At 38.7% G+C, this 19,677-nt stretch overlaps 1 protein-coding gene across 2 annotated transcripts in view; it reads right to left on the bottom strand.

The window, feature by feature from the left end:
• The window catches only part of dis3l2 (DIS3 like 3'-5' exoribonuclease 2), a 70,426-nt gene that overhangs the window by 18,009 nt on the left and 32,740 nt on the right, over positions 1-19,677 (bottom strand). For both annotated transcript variants that reach the window (XM_061934987.1, XM_061934981.1), the window contains exons 9-14: positions 15,501-15,674; positions 15,242-15,321; positions 4,789-4,901; positions 4,539-4,646; positions 1,991-2,224; positions 1,808-1,887 (exon numbers count right to left, since the gene is read on the bottom strand). In XM_061934987.1, the coding sequence (XP_061790971.1) occupies positions 1,808-1,887; positions 1,991-2,224; positions 4,539-4,646; positions 4,789-4,901; positions 15,242-15,321; positions 15,501-15,674 (789 nt within the window). The remainder of the gene's footprint in view (positions 1-1,807; positions 1,888-1,990; positions 2,225-4,538; positions 4,647-4,788; positions 4,902-15,241; positions 15,322-15,500; positions 15,675-19,677) is intronic.

Below are 19,677 nucleotides of genomic sequence, written 5' to 3'. Positions count from 1 at the left end.
TTTTTCTGAAAAATCCCACTTAATATATTTTGGGTAACAACAGTCAATATTTATTTATTTTATTTAATTTTTTTAGGGGGGTAACAACAGTCAATATTTATTTATTTATTTATTATAAGTCTATGAGTAAAAATATATTTTTCTTGCATTTACTGTAATTAAGAAACATTTTATACAATTTAATTTGACACAAAAAGCACACACTCTATGGTGGTAAAATAAGTGTAAAAGGTAAAAAAACGGAATTAAAAACAATTAAAACGGAATTTTATCGTTGCTAATATTTAAATATATTGTTATAACTATTATCATTATTTTATTTGTTGTGGGGATTTTTCATGACTAATATCCGTTTTTTTTAAACTGCAAAGTTGAGTTTTCTTGGTACAATAAATACTGTTTCCAAATTAATGAATAATCGTGTAATTAATCAATCAAAAATAATCGTGATTATTTTTTTGGACATAATCGTAAAGTCCTACTTACGAGCTGTACAGTAGTTAAAACACATTTAAAAGCAGGATAAAACTAAGGACAATTAGTGTAAAAAAACGTTTAAAAAAAGAATAAATACGTACAATATGTATAAACAACTCTCATGCTGGTTTATAAGTCTATGAGTAAAAATATATTTTTCTTGCATTTACTGTAATTAAGAAACATTTTATACAATTTAATTTGACACAAAAAGCACACACTCTATGGTGGTAAAATAAGTGTAAAAGGTAAAAAAACGGAATTAAAAACAATTAAAACGAAATTTTATCGTTGCTAATATTTAAATTTATTGTTAACTATTATCATTATTTTATTTGTTGTGGTTTTTTTTTGTGACTAATTAATATCCGTTTTTTTAAATTGTAAAGTTGAGTTTTCATGGTATAATAAATACTAATGTTTCCAAATTAATTAATAATTGTGTAATTAATCTTGAATCAAAATAATCAATCAAAATAATCGGGATTATTATTTTTGACATAATCGTAAAGTCCTACTAATAAACTGCACAGTAGTTAAAACACATTTAAAAGCAGGATAAAACTAGCCGGTTTATAAGTCAATGAGTAAAAATATATTTTTCTTATAAAATAAAAGTGAGCTTTTGTTAAACCAAATAGTGGTTTTTTTCCCCATATACAACAACCTATCTGGACTCGATAAGAGAATCGATAAGGAATCGGTTCGATGAGAGGATTCGATAAGAAATTATCGAGTTCGAGCCCATTATTAAACATCATCCCTACTCTTCATTCTCTAGCGGGTCACTTTTCAAATGATGCTACAAATTAGCAGTAATGCTACTTTTTGTAGCGACTCTTTTGCCGCATACTTGACATATTACGGTTGTCTGTTCGACATCTTACCGCTTGAAGCCAAACCACCGCCAGACGATGGACCCTCTGCTGTTTTTCTTGGGAATTAAATTGTCTTCCTTCATTTGTTACAAGATTCGCACCTTCTCTCTCTCGTATTACCACTCGCACCTCTAGAATCACAGCTAACGTTACCCATGCTGCTCCACGAGAGTGTATGACAGTATGTGACGTATGTAAGAAGATGCGCTTGTTTTATGTCTCTGTGAGAAGGAGAGACAAGAAAGAGTGGGAAACGTCTGCTGTGTAATGCCTGCAACAAAAATCAACTGCGTGAGAACGTATACTCGAATATCACGATATAGTCATTTTCTATATCGCACAGAGACAAACCCGCGATATATCGAGTATATTCGATATATCGCCCAGCCCTACGTCAAAATCTTCACAAAGAAAATGGCAGAATACCGAGATATGGGAGGTTTAATACGAACTTGTTACTGTCTCTGTACTGGTAAATGTAGCAACCTTGAGGCATCATGGTCTCTCTGTCCAAAGTGAAAGACAGTTTCAGCTAAAACAAAGCAAAAAAAAGTTAAGTGATTTAACCTCACAACTACATTGTAGCCTCTGGCACGGCTCAAATCAAAACAAATGGCAGTACGCGGAGAACTTACCTGGTCCAGTCGGAGCGCTCCACCAGAGAAACGCTGAGCTCTGAGGTTTTTGGCAATGGAGTGTAGGTTTAGCACAGCCTGATGGATCCCGTCTATGGGGTGTTCGGGGTCCACGGGTGGCAGCTCTTCAGGAGTAAACATCTTCTCAGGGGCCTCGATCATGCTCTGAGCGTGGTCGTAACTCAATTTGACACAGGAGCGAATCACCGAGCGGCCGAACCACTCGCTCAGGATCTGTTGGATGGGAAAAAAAACAGACTAATTAGAATGACATTTTGTCCCCTACTCTAATATTCTCTCCGAACTAATCCACTTTATTTATATAGCACATTTCAAAAAGCAATACTAGTTTCACAAAGAGCTGTACAGTAGTTAAAACACATTTAAAAGCAGGATAAAACTAAGGACAATCAGTGTAAAAAAACATTTAACTAAAAAAAATAAAGACGTAAAATATGTAAACAACTCTCATGCTGGTTTATAAGTCTATGAGTAAAAATATATTTTTCTTGCATTTACCGTAATTAAGGAACATTTTATACAATTTAATTTGACACAAAAAGCACACACTCTATGGTGGTAAAATAAGTGTAAAAGGTAAAAAAACTGAATTAAAAAAATTAAAACTGAATTTTATCGTTGCTAATATTTAAATTTATTGTTATAACTATTATCATTATTTTATTTGTTGTGGGGATTTTTCATGACTAATTAATATCTGTTTTTTTAAACTGCAAAGTTGAGTTTTCTTGGTACAATAAATACTAATGTTTCCAAATTAATGAATAATCGTGTAATTAATCAATCAAAATAATCGTGATAATTTTTTTTGACATAATCATAAAGTCCTACTAACGAGCTGTACAGTGGTTAAAATACATTTAAAAGCAGGATAAAACTAAGGACAATTAGTGTAAAAAAAACGTTTAAAAAAAGAATAAATACGTACAATATGTATAAACAACTCTCATGCTGGTTTATAAGTCTATGAGTAAAAATATATATTTTTCTTGCATTTACTGTAATTAACAAACATTTTACACAATTTAATTTGACACAAAAAGCACACACTCTATGGTGGTAAAATAAGTGTAAAAGGTAAAAAAACGGAATAAAAAAAAATTAAAACGGAATTTTATCGTTGCTAATATTTAAATTTATTGTTATAACTATTATAATTATTTTATTTGTTGTGGGGATTTTTCATGACTAATTAATACCTGTATTTTTTAAACTGCAAAGTTGAGTTTTCTTGGTACAATAAATACTAAAGTTTCCAAATTAATGAATAATCGTGTAATTAATCAATCAAAATAATCGTGATTATTTTTTTGGACATAATCGTAAAGTCCTACTAACGAGCTGCACAGTGGTTAAAATACATTTAAAAGCAGGATAAAACTCAGGACAATCAGTGTAAAAAAACGTTTAAAAAAAGAATACCGGTAAATACGTACAATATGTATAAACAACTCTCATGCTGGTATACAAGTCAATGAGTAAAAATATATTTTTCTTGTATTTACTGTAATTAAGAAACATTTTATACAATTGAATTTGACACAAAAAGCACACACTCTATGGTGGTAAAATAAGTGTAAAAGGTAAAAAAACGGAATTAAAAACAATTAAAATGGAATTTTATTGTTTTTATAGTTGCTATTGTTATTTAAATGTATTGTTATAACTATTATTATTTTATTTGTTGTGGTTTTTTTTCGTTACTAATGTATATTCGTTTTTTTAAACTGTATTTAAAGTTGAGTTTTGATGGTACAATAAATACCAATGATTCCAAATTAATGAATAATCGTGTAATTAATCGTGATTACACCATCAATCAAAATAATCGTGATTATTATTTGTGACATAATCGTAAAGTCCTACTAACGAGCTGCACGGTAGTTAAAACACATTTAAAATCAGGATAAAACTAAGGACAATCAGTGTAAAAAAAACGTTTAAAAAAAGAATAAATACGTACAATATATATGAACACAACTCTCATGCTGGTTTATAAGTCAATGAGTAAAAATATATTTTTCTTGTATTTACTGTAAATAAGAAACATTTTATACAATTTAATTTGACACAAAAAGCACACACTATGGTGGTAAAATAAGTGTAAAAGGTAAAAAAACAGAATTAATTAGCGGTTAATATTATTCTGTCTTTGTCGTTATTTATACTTTCTGAATAAATTATGTGATAATGTTCATCAGTCAACTCATTGGTGTTAATTTTCAATCTATCAAGATAAAAAAATATCAAAATCAAATTACAGTTTCTTATTTATGTAGTTTGCTCATTTTCCCTGACATCTTGTGGTTTATTTTTTTACACATGTAGCATAATCTACAAAGATACAAAAAATTGCTATTGCGACATCTAGTGGACACATTTAGAACAGCAGATTCTTTCATTAAAAAATGTTGCCCCATTTTTATACTAAGCAAAGTCATCCACGTGGGCCGGATAAAACCTGTTCGCGGGCCGTACGTTTGACACCCCTGCTCTAAGTTCATCGTGTGGATGTGTTTAAACAAACCTTCCCCTCCGGACTGATTTTCCAAATGACAGAGAAGGTAAGCCTGTCTTTGAGAGGGTTCAAACTGCACAGCTCTTCACAAAGCAGCCTTGGTAACATCGGGATCACCTGGAAAGTGATGAAGCACAAGAGCATGTTGATATTAGCAACTAATGATCTGAGACCCAAAACGACCAACTTATGATGATAATTGAGATATCAAACAAAGTTAATTATCCATTTAAGTGTCTAACAGTTCAAAGTTACTCACTTTTTGAACAAGGTACACACTGGTGGCTCGCTGGCTAGCAGTGGCATCCAACGCGCTGCCCTCTTCCACAAAATAACTGACATCAGCGATGTGGACTCCCAACTCATAGTTGCCTGTATTAAATAAAACATAGTATCAAGACGCTCTCCATTGGCAACACCAGTTACCAAACATATGTAAAAAAAAAAAAGCCTTAGATCTAATGCTGCTTTGACAAAGGGATGGGGATGGATCAGTCCTGGTCATGTCACCTGGGTGAGGAGGTCGGAAGTTAAAAGTCCTAAAAGCCTCTATGAACCCAGGTACTTCACTGGAGACACTTGCATCGAAAATGTAGGGACACCCCTCACAATTCAGGAACCATTTTTAGGGATGTCCGATAATTGCTTTTTTGCCGATATCCGATATTCCGATATTGTCCAACTCTTAATTACCGATACCGATATATACAGTCGTGGAATTAACACTTTATTATGCCTAATTTGGACAACCAGGTATGGTGAAGATAAGGTCCTTTTTTAAAACAATTTATTAAATAAAATAAGATAAATAAATTAAAAACATTTTCTTGAATAAAAAAAGAAAGTAAAACAATATAAAAACAGTAACATAGAAACCAGTAATTAATAAAAATGAGTAAAATTAACTGTTAAAGGATAGTACTATTAGTGGACCAGCAGCACGCACAATCATGTGTGCTTACGGACTGTATCCCTTGCAGACTGTATTGATATATAATGTAGGAACCAGAATATTAAGACAGAAAGAAACAACCCTTTTGTGTGAATGAGTGTGAATGGGGGAGGGAGGTTTTTTAGGTTGGTGCACTAATTGTAAGTGTATCTTGTGTTTTTTATGTTGATTTAATAAAAATAATAATAAAAAAAACCCAAAAAGCCCCGATATCGATAATAAAAAAACGATACCGATAATGGGGGAGGGAGGTTTTTTAGGTTGGTGCACTAATTGTAAGTGTATCTTGTGTTTTTTATGTTGATTTGATAAAAAAAAAAAAAACCAAAAAAACCAAAAAAAAACCCGATATCGATAATAAAAAAACGATACCGATAATTTCTGATATTACATTTTAAAGCATTTATCAGCCGATAATATTGGCAGGCCGATGTTATCGGACATCTCTAACCATTTTATTACATATTCTCAGGACACACTGAGTATACAGCGTTAAAAGTACCGTAGTATCAATTTTGATGTGATTTAGACTAGAGATGGGGCGGCATGGCGTAGTGGGTAGAGCAACCGTGCCAGAAACCTGAGGGTTGCAGGTTCGCTCCCCGCCTCTTACCATCCAAAAAAAAAATCGCTGCCGTTGTGTCCTTGGGCGGGACACTTCACCCTTTGCCCCCGGTGCCACTCACACCGGTGAATTGAATGATGAATGATAGGTGGTGGTCGGAGGGGCCGTTGGCGCATATTGCAGCCACGCTTCCGTCAGTCTACCCCAGGGCAGCTGTGGCTATGAAAGTAGCTTATCACCACCAGGTGTGAATGACGGGTTCTACATGTAAAGCGACTTTGGGTACTTAGAAAAGCGCTATATAAATCCCAGTTATTATTATTATTATTATTATTAGAGATGTCCGATAATATCGGCCGATAAATGCGTTAAAATGTAATATCGGAAATTATCGTTATCGTTTTTTTGTTTTTGTTTTATTTAAAATTTTTTATTAAATCAACATAAAAATAACAAGATACACTTACAATTAGATTCACCAACCCAAAAAACCTTCCTCCCCCATTTACACTCATTCACACAAAAGGGTTGTTTCTTTCTGTCTTAATATTCTGGTTCCTACATTATATATCAATATATATCAATACAGTCTGCAAGGGATACAGTCCGTAAGCACACATGATTGTGCGTGCTGCTGCTCCACTAATAGTACTAACCTTTAACAGTTCATTTTACTCATTTTCATTAATTACTAGTTTCAATGTAACTGTTTTGATATTGTTTTACTTTCTTTTTTATTCAAGAAAATGTTTTTAATTTATTTATCATATTTTATTTTATAATTATTTTTTTTAAAGTACCTTATCTTCACCATACCTGGTTGTCCAAATTAGGCATAATAATGTGCTCATTCCACGACTGCATATATCGGTTGATATCGGTATCGGTAATTAAAGAGTTGGACAATATCGGAATATCGGATATCGGCAAAAAGCCATTATCGGACATCCCTAATTTAGAGCAGTGTTTTTCAACCACTAGTGTGCCGTGAGACACAGTCTGGTGTGCCGTGGGAGATGATCTAATTTCACCTATTTGGGGTAAAAATCTTTTTTGCAAACAAGTAATTATAGCCTGCAAATAATGTGCCGTTGTTGAGTGTCGGTGCTGTCTAGAGCTTGGCAGAGTAACAATGTTATGCTCTTTCATATCAGTAGGAGGCAGCCGGTAACTAATTGCTTTGTAGATGTCGGAACATGGTATGTCGTGATCCCAATATGCAGACGACAGCGGGAGGCAGTATGCAGATGAAAAGGTATCTAATGCTAAAACCAAAAATAAACAAAAGGCATTGAAGCTTAAGGAACGAAACTAGGAACTGAACTGGCTACGAAGTAAACAAAAACAGAATGCTGGACGACAGCAAAGACTTACAGTGGGTTGGGCAAAGACGGCGTTCACCATGTACATCCGAACATGACATGACAATCAACAATGTCCCCACAAAGGATAAAAACAACTGAAATATTCTTGATTGCTAAAACAAAGTAGATGCGGGAAATATCGCTCAAAGGAAGACATGAAACTGCTACAGGAAAATACCAAAAAAAGAGAAAAAGCCACCAAAATAGGAGCGCAAACAAGAACTAAAACACTACACAGGAAAACCGCAAAAAAATTCAAATAAGTCAGGGCGTGATGTGACAGGTGGTGACAGTACACCTACTTTGAGACAAGAGCTATATTGATGCATGCTTAGTTATGGTTTAAAGTCATATCCAACAATTGCGACAACGACTTTTTACTGTCAACTAAGTTTTGTTTTTGAATGATTTCTGCTGGTGGTGTGCCTCCGCATTTTTTCAACGCAAAAAATGTGCCTCGGCCCAAAAAAGGTTGAAAAACACTGATTTAGAAAATAACAGCTATCTAGATTGCATATCAATACTGCTGACTATTCTGAAGTCACGATATCCCTCGTGTAAACTGAGGACTGATTATACATCCAAAAAGGATCCGCTCCTAAAAGTGTCCTAAATCAGCATTTTTTTCCTTTTAACAGTTTAAAAAAAATCTATCTACCGTGCGTGACTGCTCGCTGACTGCTCGCTGTTTCGAAAAAGCTAAGTATCGTTCTATTTGTGTGCTTTTAAATTGTTCTGCAGCTTTCTTTATTACTTTCTCAACATATTTAGTAGTACTATTTAACTTGCAAATCACCCGATCTCTGTCTCTCCGCCCCTCCCGCAGCTAGCTAGCAGCTAGCTGCTAAGCTAACGAAGCTAGCGCGGAGAAAGGCGTCGCCGGGCGCCGGTCAGAAGGAGTCTACTCCTGCACACCGTGACCAGGACTTCTCGGAAGACAGCAGGAACTTCACTCGGTGACAGAAAACACCGTGAGTATGGCTTCCTGCGCGTCTTGCACCTTACTCACGGAGAGGCTGGCTCTGCTAGAGGGCCGTGTCCGCCAGTTAGAGCAGAGTAATCTCGTAACTTTAGATGTTGCGGACACATCTGCTAGCGTTAGCTGTAGCGAGCTAACTAGCCCAGCATGTAGTAGTCCTAAGCGGCCTACAAGCTACGGTGTACCGGTTGAGACGCATAATAGATTTAGCTCTTTAGCTAGTCCTACACCCCAGTCTACCGGGCACCACACCTTAGTCATAGGGGACTCCATCACCCGAAACATAAAGCTTAGCAAACCAGCCACAATTAAGTGCATCCCGGGGGCCCGAGCACCTGACATAGAGGCTAATCTTAGGGAGCTAACTCGCAACAGGCCTAGTAAACACGTACGACAGGCTAATCGCACCACTAGTTATGCGAATATAGTTGTACACGTTGGCTCCAATGACACTAGAATGAGACAGTCAGAGATTACAAAGAGAAACATAGCCAGGACTTGTGATCTCGCTAGAAAGATGTCCAGGCATCGAGTAATTGTCTCTGGCCCCCTGCCTGCGAGAGGCAATGATGAGAGATATAGCAGATTAGTCTCGCTTAACAAGTGGCTGGCTAGCTTCTGTAGACAACAGGGACTAACGTTTATTGATAATTGGCCCTCTTTCTGGGGCAAACCAGGCTTGCTGATGAGGGACGGCCTTCACCCTAACCAGGAAGGCGCCATCATCCTGTCTAAGAATATAGACTACTGTTTAAGTCACATTTGACTAACTACACTAGAGCAAGCCCGGTCACAGGCAATTACAGAGCCTGCTAGTCCGGGTGAGGAGTCAGTTAAGCTAGAACTAGCCAGCGCCAGGCTGGATAATTCCTGTACGCATAGCAATTTTCTTAGAATAACACACAACTCACATAATGTGTTTTCTGTTGTGAATGTGTCCGGGGTAGATATGCATTCTACTGAGGTGGCAAATCATGATGCGTTCAGTCGATCGCAGCATCAAGCAAACAATCTGAAAATTCCCGTCGTATCAATTCCTAGATATGGTCGAAACTATTTAAAGTGCACTACGTATAATAAACGCAACATTATTAATATTTCTACTACGGATAATTTAAACAAAAACTCGTCAAAACAGCCCAATACTTATAATATGGGCTTTTTAAACATAAGATCATTGTCTCCCAAAACGTTATTAGTTAATGAGGTCATTAGAGACAACAATCTTAACGTCATTGGTCTTAGCGAAACCTGGCTCAAACCAGACAAATTTTTTGCGCTAAATGAGGCATCTCCTCCTAACTATACGAATGCGCATATTGCCCGTCCCCTTAAAAGGGGTGGGGGGGTCGCATTAATATACAATGAAAACTTTAACCTTACCCCTAACCTAAATAATAAATACAAATCGTTTGAGGTGCTTACTATGAGGTCTGTCGCACCGCTGCCTCTCGATATGGCTGTTATCTACCGCCCCCCAGGGCCCTACTCGGACTTTATTAATGAATTCTCAGAGTTCGTTGCTGATTTAGTGACGCACGCAGACAATATAATCATAATGGGGGACTTTAATATCCATATGAATACCCCATCGGACCCTCAGTGCGTGGCGCTCCAGGCTATAATTGATAGCTGTGGTCTTACACAAATAATAAATGAACCTACGCATCGCAACGGCAATACGATAGATCTAGTGCTGGTCAGGGGTGTCACCACCTCCAAAGTTATGGTACTCCCGTATACTAAAGTAATGTCCGATCATTACCTTATAAAATTCGAAGTTCTGACTCATTGTCAACAAACTAATAATAATAATAACTGCTATAGCAGCCGCAACATTAATGCCGCCACGATGACTCTTGCTGACCTACTGCCTTCGGTAATGGCACCATTCCCAAATTATGTCGGCTCTATTGATAACCTCACTAACAACTTTGACAATGCCCTGCGCAAAACCATTGATAGCATAGCACCGCTAAAACAAAAAAGGGCCCCTAAAAGGCGCACCCCATGGTTTACAGAGGAAACCAGAGCTCATAAATTATCATGTAGAAAGTTGGAACGCAAATGGCGCGCGACCAAGCTTGAGGTTTTCCATCAAGCATGGAGTGATAGTTTAATATCGTATAAACGCATGCTTACCTTAGCTAAAGCTAAATATTACTCAAATCTCATCCGCCTCAACAAAAACGACCCTAAATTTTTGTTTAGTACAGTAGCATCGCTAACCCAACAAGGGACTCCTCCCAATAGCTCCACCCACTCGGCAGATGACTTTATGAATTTCTTTAATAAGAAAATTGAACTCATTAGAAAGGAGATTAAAGACAACGCATCCCAGCTACAACTGGGTTCTATGAACACAGATACAACTGTATCTACGACGGATACTGCAATACAAAATAGTCTCTCTCTTTTTGATGAAATAACATTAGAGGAACTATTACAGCGTGTAAGTGGGATAAAACAAACAACATGTTTACTTGACCCACTTCCTGGGAAACTTATCAAGGAGCTTTTTGTATTATTAGGTCCATCAGTGCTAAATATTATAAACTTATCACTTTCCTCTGGCACTGTTCCCCTAGCATTCAAGAAAGCGGTTATTCATCCTCTGCTCAAAAGACCTAACCTTGATCCTGACCTCATGGTAAACTACCGACCGGTGTCCCACCTTCCCTTTATTTCGAAAATCCTCGAAAAAATTGTCGCACAGCAGCTAAATGAACACTTAGTGTCTAACAATCTCTGTGAACCTTTTCAATCCGGTTTCAGGGCAAATCACTCTACGGAGACAGCCCTCGCAAAAATGACTAATGATCTACTGCTGACGATGGATTCTGATGCGTCATCTATGTTGCTGCTTCTTGATCTTAGCGCTGCTTTCGATACCGTCGATCATAATATTTTATTAGAGCGTATCAAAACACGTATTGGTATGTCAGACTTAGCCTTGTCGTGGTTTACCTCTTATCTTACTGACAGGATGCAATGCGTCTCCCATAATAATGTGACCTCTGACTATGTTAAGGTAACGTGCGGAGTTCCTCAGGGTTCGGTTCTTGGCCCTGCACTCTTTAGTATTTACATGCTGCCGCTAGGCGATATCATACGCAAATACGGTGTTAGCTTTCACTGTTATGCTGATGACACCCAACTCTACATGCCCCTAAAGCTGACCAACACGCCGGATTGTAGTCAGCTGGAGGCGTGTCTTAATGAAATTAAACATTGGATGTCCGCTAACTTCTTGCAACTCAACGCCAAGAAAACGGAAATGCTGATTATCGGTCCTGCTAAACACCGACATTTATTTAATAATACCACCTTAACATTTGACAACCAAACAATTACACAAGGCGAATCAGTAAAGAATCTGGGTATTATTTTCGACCCAACTCTCTCCTTTGAGTCACACATTAAGAGTGTTACTAAAACGGCCTTCTTTCATCTCCGTAATATCGCTAAAATTCGTTCTATTTTATCCACTAGCGACGCTGAGATCATTATTCATGCGTTCGTTACGTCTCGTCTCGACTACTGTAACGTATTATTTTCGGGTCTCCCTATGTCTAGCATTAAAAAATTACAGTTGGTACAAAATGCGGCTGCTAGACTTTTGACAAGAACAAGAAAGTTTGATCATATTACGCCTATACTGGCTCACCTGCACTGGCTTCCTGTGCACTTAAGATGTGACTTTAAGGTTTTACTACTTACGTATAAAATACTACACGGTCTAGCTCCGTCCTATCTTGTCGATTGTATTGTACCATATGTCCCGGCAAGAAATCTGCGTTCAAAGAACTCCGGCTTATTAGTGATTCCCAGAGCCCAAAAAAAGTCTGCGGGCTATAGAGCGTTTTCTATTCGGGCTCCAGTACTATGGAATGCCCTCCCGGTAACAATTAGAGATGCTACCTCAGTAGAAGCATTTAAGTCCCATCTTAAAACTCATTTGTATACTCTAGCCTTTAAATAGCCCCCCTGTTGGACCAGTTGATCTGCCGTTTCTTTTCTTTTCTCCTCTGCTCCCCTTTTCCTTGAGGGGGGGGGGGCACAGGTCCGGTGGCCATGGATGAAGTGCTGGCTGTCCAGAGTCGGGACCCGGGGTGGACCGCTCGCCTGTGCATCGGCTGGGAACATCTCTACGCTGCTGACCCGTCTCCGCTCGGGATGGTGTCCTGCTGGCCCCACTATGGACTGGACTCTTACTATTATGTTGGATCCACTATGGACTGGACTCTCACAATATTATGTCAGACCCACTCGACATCCATTGCTTTCGGTCTCCCCTAGAGGGGGGGGGTTACCCACATATGCGGTCCTCTCCAAGGTTTCTCATAGTCATTCACATCGACGTCCCACTGGGGTGAGTTTTTCCTTGCCCGTATGTGGGCTTTGTACCGAGGATGTCGTTGTGGCTTGTGCAGCCCTTTGAGACACTTGTGATTTAGGGCTATATAAATAAAGATTGATTGATTGATTGATTGATTTTATTATTTTGTTATGTTTATGACATTTTGTCCAAAATATTATGGGAAAATGCAAAATATGCATGATTTCTTAAAATTAGACTTCCTTTTATTGTCATTCAAATTTGAACTTTACAGTACAGATAAGAACAACATTTTGTTGCATTAGCTCGTTGTAGTGCAGGATAAAAGAGCAATAAGGTGCAGATATAAATAAATAGATTACTGTACAGATAAATATATTGCACTTTTGCATATGCATGCATGTTTATGGATGTATGTTATATTGTCTTTATATTCCAGCCAGTTAATCTGTTTTTGGGGGGGGAATTGAGGGGATTATTGCGATGCGTTCAAGAGTCTTATGGCCTGAGGGAAGAAGCTGTTAGGTTCTGCTTCGGAAATGCTTTCTAGAGTCCAGCAGTGAAAACAGTCCTTGGTGGGGGGTGGGAGGAGTCTCTGCAGATTTTCTGAGCCCTGGTCAGGCAGTGGCAGAGTGGAATATTTGGGGCTGGGTAATTACAGCCTTGAATAAGTCAGTAATTCATGACATTTATTTTGATATAGTAAAAAAAAAAAAACTTTAACAGCGCCTACTGAGCTAGATAGAATGAGAGGGAAAGCAAGCAGGACTTGGTTCATATAAGTATTTCATACACAGTACATCTGCAATGTTACATATAACTGCCCAAGACCTCTTTATAATTGCGTTTCAATGGCAGCTTAACTAATTTACGCTCATCAAAGCTCTGAGAATTATGCATCAGGGTTTTCTGGTGCCACTGGGGAGGTTAGGTGCGCAATTACAGCAAAAATAATTATTTTCTTGTTTTTCACTCTGCAAGAATGAGATTCATTGGGTTTTTATGGAAAAAGCATCATAATATAACACAATTAGTCTGTTAGAAAATAGTTATAATGGGAGTCCGTAGGGCCCAAAGAGGTCTTAAAGGGGAACTGCACATTTTTGGGAATTTTGCCTATCGTTCACAATCATCATGACAGACAAAAACGCACGTCCTTTTTTTTTTTTTGTTTTAGGATTTTAAAGATAAAAAAAATGCTTGAAAGTTGCAGCTAATGGGAGTCAGCTTTGTGACCTTCAAAGCCCTCTAAAACAACTTAAAAAACCCTCGAGCAACAATTTAAATATACACACTGCAAGTCTATATAGAATGTAGTAACAGACACGTTCATAACAATATGTAATATGTACAATATTTACCGTATTTTGATTGTTTTAATCACTTCCGTGACTGACTTCTTCCGCGCATTGATTTTCTGTTTCCGTAGCAACGCACGTCTGACTTCTGGCAACATACATTTCTACTTCCGGAATCAAAACACGCGCGTGTGTTCTAATCATGGCAGACTTGGTAGCGACTATTTTTGGTCAAATTTGGATTCACAATCTTATATTTTGAAGCTGAATATACAGAGGATGAACTACTGCTTAAAGAAGCGAGCACAAAGAAAATGGTGAAACTTTGGAGCAGGCGGAAGCCAATAGAGTGAGGTGAAAGTCACCGAATGTTGCAAATTGGGAATTTGAAGACAAGCTATTTTGATGTAAATGGATTGCTTACCCAAAATCAACAGGAAACGTCCTGTTGATTTTGGACCAGATTTTATATTTGATAACGATACACGCAGCACGTCATGCGTGTCATTACAACTACAGTACATGCGCTTTCTAACTAGCTCTACTGAATGCAAACATTTTAAATGTGGGCCAATACTTTACAGATACTGTAATACGATTGTTCATGTTTTTCAATCAGTACAGATTGGTGTCCGATCGCATTGTGTTGCGCATGACAAACTCAAAACGCGTTTCGTGCTGACATAGAAGCGAGCTTATCTCTTTCTGTCGTTAGCTTTTACGGCTTATACCGAAGCACAAGGCTAGAAAAAGGGTTCCTCAGTGTTTGCGCTTACAAAAACAATGTTGCTACAGCTTGATTATACAGATTACAGAAGGCAAAGTAAGTATTGTTGACGGTTTTTGAATGCATTTTGAAAGTGATTTAGACTCGCCATCAAGAACAAGCCAATTTTTACATGTTCGAATGCAAAAGAAACGATTGTGATTGTGAACGGCAGGCAAAATTCCAAAAAAGTGCAGTTCCACTTCAAGAGAAAGTGTGTACTTTATTGTTATGTCCAATTTTAACAATGTTGCAATCAAAAACAAAATGCAATATTATAATAAAGAAAAAAACTCAATGGCTAAATTTCAGACCGCTAATCTTCAAACTGAAGAAACATATCTTGTAAGGAAAACATATAACTCCCATTTTAGGCAAGGAATATTCTAATTTAATTTCGACAATATTGTCTCTTATTGCAAAGATCTATCTATCAAAGTGTCAATTACCATCTGGAAGTTGTTTACAGGACAAGGCGTCATCGAGGTCTCTGGCAGTCGCAGGGTCAATTGTAAAGATGCACTCTTTCCTACACACCAAAGCACAATTTTCCTTTACGAGTCAGATGAATTTGTTACTTAATAGAATGCACATGCAGGGGTACCGAGCACCCACGTTCAACTGTGCTGGGGCAAAGGGAACGCCAGAACGCCGTAAATGTACACAGCGCCAACCAATAAAGTAATCAGTAAAAGCGTGCGGTTCCACCTTAGGTCTCTTCTCTTGGTCATCTCCTCAGGTGGGATGGTCCAGGGCAGATTCTTGGGCAAGCATGCCAACACTTCATCGGAGAAGTCGGAAAAATCCACGTCGTACTCGACCAGAATACCTTCCGTTTCCGGCTCAATTTCTCCAGCTTGACCCAATGTCTTTGCCAGCCGGCTGATGGAGCACAGAATAACAAAAAAACAGGAACAAAAATGAGAATGTACAGTTGCGATCAAAAGTTGACATACACTTGTTGGTCACAAAAAAACATTCATTCAATTTCTCTTTGTTGACCAGTGTCAACAGGGTGCATCGGAGTTTGCCCAACCAGTCTACATGTGTTTTGTGGACTTGGAGAAGGCATTCGACCGTGTCCCTCGGGAAGTCCTGTGGGGAGTGCTCAGAGAGTACGGGGTATCGGACTGTCTGATTGTGGCAGTCCGCTCCCTGTATGATCAGTGCCAGAGCTTGGTCCGCATTGCCGGTAGTAAGTCGGACACGTTTCCAGTGAGGGTTGGACTCCGCCAAGGCTGCCCTTTGTCACCGATTCTGTTCAGAACTTTTATGGACAGAATTTCTAGGCGCAGTCAAGGCGTTGAGGGGATCTGGTTTGGTGGCTGCAGGATTAGGTCTCTGCTTTTTGCAGATGATGTGGTCCTGATGGCTTCATCTGGCCAGGATCTTCAGCTCTCACTGGATCGGTTCGCAGCTGAGTGTGAAGCGACTGGGATGAGAATCAGCACCTCCAAGTCCGAGTCAATGGTTCTCGCCCGGAAAAGGGTGGAGTGCCATCTCCGGGTTGGGGAGGAGATCTTGCCCCAAGTGGAGGAGTTCAAGTACCTCGGAGTCTTGTTCACGAGTGAGGGAAGAGTGGATCGTGAGATCGACAGGCGGATCGGTGCGGCGTCTTCAGTAATGCGGACGCTGTATCGATCCGTTGTGGTGAAGAAGGAGCTGAGCCGGAAGGCAAAGCTCTCAATTTACCGGTCGATCTACGTTCCCATCCTCACCTATGGTCATGAGCTTTGGGTTATGACCGAAAGGACAAGATCACGGGTACAAGCGGCCGAAATGAGTTTCCTCCGCCGGGTGGCGGGGCTCTCCCTTAGAGATAGGGTGAGAAGCTCTGCCATCCGGGAGGAGCTCAAAGTAAAGCCGCTGCTCCTCCACATCAAGAGGAGCCAGATGAGGTGGTTCGGGCATCTGGTCAGGATGCCACCCGAACGCCTCCCTAGGGAGGTGTTTAGGGCACGTCCGACAGGTAGGAGGCCGCGGGGAAGACCCAGGAAACGTTGGGAAGACTATGTCTCCCGACTGGCCTGGGAACGCCTCGGGGTCCCACAGGAAGAGCTGGACGAAGTGGCTGGGGAGAGGGAAGTCTGGGCTTCCCTGCTTAGGCTGCTGCCCCCGTGACCCGACCTCGGATAAGCGGAAGAAGATGGATGGATGGATGGGACCAGTGTCTCCACCTGCTGCTGCCACTAATCACTCCCCTTTATACAGTCGTGGTCAGAAGTTGACATACACTTGTAAAGAACATAATGTCATGGCTGTCTTGAGTTTCCAATCATTTCTACAACTGTTATTTTTTGTGATAGAGTGATTGGAGCACATACTTGTTGGTCACAAAAACATTCATGAAGTTTGGTTCTTTTATGGATTTATTATGGGTCTACTGAAAATGTGACTGGGTCAAAAGTATACATACAGCAATGTTAATATTTGCTTACCGAGTATAAGTCGCACCGGCCGAAAATGCATAATAAAGAAGGGAAAAAAACATATATAAGTCGCACTAAAGCAGGGGTCAGCAACCTGCGGCGGCTCTTTAGCGCCGCCCTAGTGGCTCTCTGGAGCTTTTTCAAAAATGTATGAAAAATGGAAAAAGATGAGGGGAAAAAAAATCTATTTTTTGTTTTAATATGGTTTCTGTATGAGGACAAACATGACAAGCCTCCCTAATTGTTACAAAGCACACTGTTTATATTAAACATGCTTCACTGATTCGAGTATTTGGCGAGCGCCGTTTTGTCCTACTAATTTTGGCGGTCCTTGAACTCACCATAGTTTGTTTACATCAGGGGTCGGCAACCAAAAATGTTGAAAGAGCCATACTGGACCAAAAATACAAAAACAAATCTGTCTGGAGCCGCAGAAAATTAAAAGCCATATTACAAACAGATAGTGTGTCATGAGATATACATTGAATTAAGAGGACTTAAAGGAAACTAAATTACCTCAAATATACCTACAGATGAGGCATAATGATGCAATATGTACATATACCTAGCCTAAATAGCATGTTAGCATCGATTAGCTTGCAGTCATGCAGTGACCAAATATGTTTGATTAGCGCTCCACACAAGTCAATAACATCAACAAAACTCACCTTTGTGCATTCATGCACAACGTTAAAAGTCTGGTGGACAAAATGAGACAGAAAAAGAAGTGGCATAAAACACGTCCTAGAAAGTCGGAGAAATGTAAACAAACTACGGTGAGTTCAAGGACCGCCAAAATTAGTAAAACAAAACGGTGCTCGTCAAATACTCGAATCAGTGAAGCATGTTTAATATAAACAATAACAGTAACAATTAGGGAGGTTTGTGTCATGTTTGTCCTCCTATAGAAACCATATTAAAACAAAAAATATATATATTTTTTTCCCCCTCATCTTTTTCCATTTTTCATACATTTTTGAAAAAGCTCCAGAGAGCCACTAGGGCGGCGTTAAAGAGCCGCATGCGGCTCTAGAGCCGCGGGTTGCCGACACCTGGTTTACATGTATAACTTTCTCCAACTTTCTAGGACGTGTTTTATGCCACTTCTTTTTCTGTCTCATTTTGTCCACCAAACTTTTAACGTTGTGCATGAAAGGTGAGTTTTGTTGATGTTATTGACTTGTGTGGAGTGCTAATCAGACATATTTGGTCACTGCATGACTGCAAGCTAATCGATGCTAACATACTATTTAGGCTAGCTATATGTACATATTGCATCATTATGCCTCATTTGTAGCTATATTTGAGCTCATTTAGTTTCCTTTAAGTCCTCTTAATTCAATTTATATCTCATGACACACTATCTGTATGTAATATGGCTTTTCATTTTTTGTGGCTCCAGACAGATTTGTTTTTGTATTTTTCGTCCAATATGGCTCTTTCAACATTTTGGGTTGCCGACCTCTGCACTAGAGTATAAGTCCCATTTTTTGGGGAAATTTTAATTGATAAAAGCCAACACCAAGAATAGACATTTGAAAGGCAATTTAAAATAAATAAAGAATAGTGAACAACAGGCTGAATAAGTGTACGTTATATGAGGCATAAATAACCAACTGGCATGTTAACGTAACATATTATGGTAAGAGTCATTCAAATAACTATAACATATAGAACATGCTATACGTTTACCAAACAATCTGTCACTCCTAATCGCTAAATCCCATGAAATCTTATACGTCTAGTCCAATGGTTCTTAACCTGGGTTCGATCAAATCCTAGGGGTTCGGTGAGTCGGGCTCAGGGGTTCGGCGGAGGTCAAGACACACCCGACTCATCGTGTAAATAAAAACTTCTCCCTTTAGTATGGGGAACATATTCACCATTAATTAGTAGCTTATTAACATGCAAATTTGTAACATATTGGCTCTTAACTAGTCATTATTAAGTACTTATTAATGCCTTATTCGGCATGGCCTTATTATAAACCTCTAACCCTGACCCTAACCCTAACCAAATAACTCTAAATTAAGTCTTTGTTACTTAGAATATGTTCCCCTAGTGTCCAAATAACTCTAAATTAAGTCTTTATTACTTAGAATATGTTCCCCATACTAAAGTGTTACCAAAAACATATAACTTTGTCTTGAATTTGAACAAAAAACAACATTTTATTTTCCACTAAAGAAGGGTTCGGTGAATGGGCATATGAAACTGGTGGGGTTCGGTACCTCCAACAAGGTTAAGAACCACTGGTCTAGTCTATTACGTTAATGAGGTAAATATTATTTGATATTTTACGGTAATGTGTTAATAATTTCACACATAAGTCGCTCCTGAGTATAAGTCGCACCCCCGGCCAAACTATGAAAAAAAACGGCGACTTATAGTCCGAAAAATACGGTACATGTCCCTTGGCGTTGTGGCCAAACAGCTCAATTTTGTTTCATCTGACC

The sequence above is a fragment of the Nerophis lumbriciformis genome, linkage group LG03 (assembly GCF_033978685.3).
Source record: "Nerophis lumbriciformis linkage group LG03, RoL_Nlum_v2.1, whole genome shotgun sequence".
Classification (NCBI taxonomy): Eukaryota; Metazoa; Chordata; class Actinopteri; order Syngnathiformes; family Syngnathidae; genus Nerophis; species Nerophis lumbriciformis.
The sequence above is the reverse complement of the archived record's forward strand: the minus strand, read 5'-3'. Positions and strand labels throughout refer to the sequence as shown.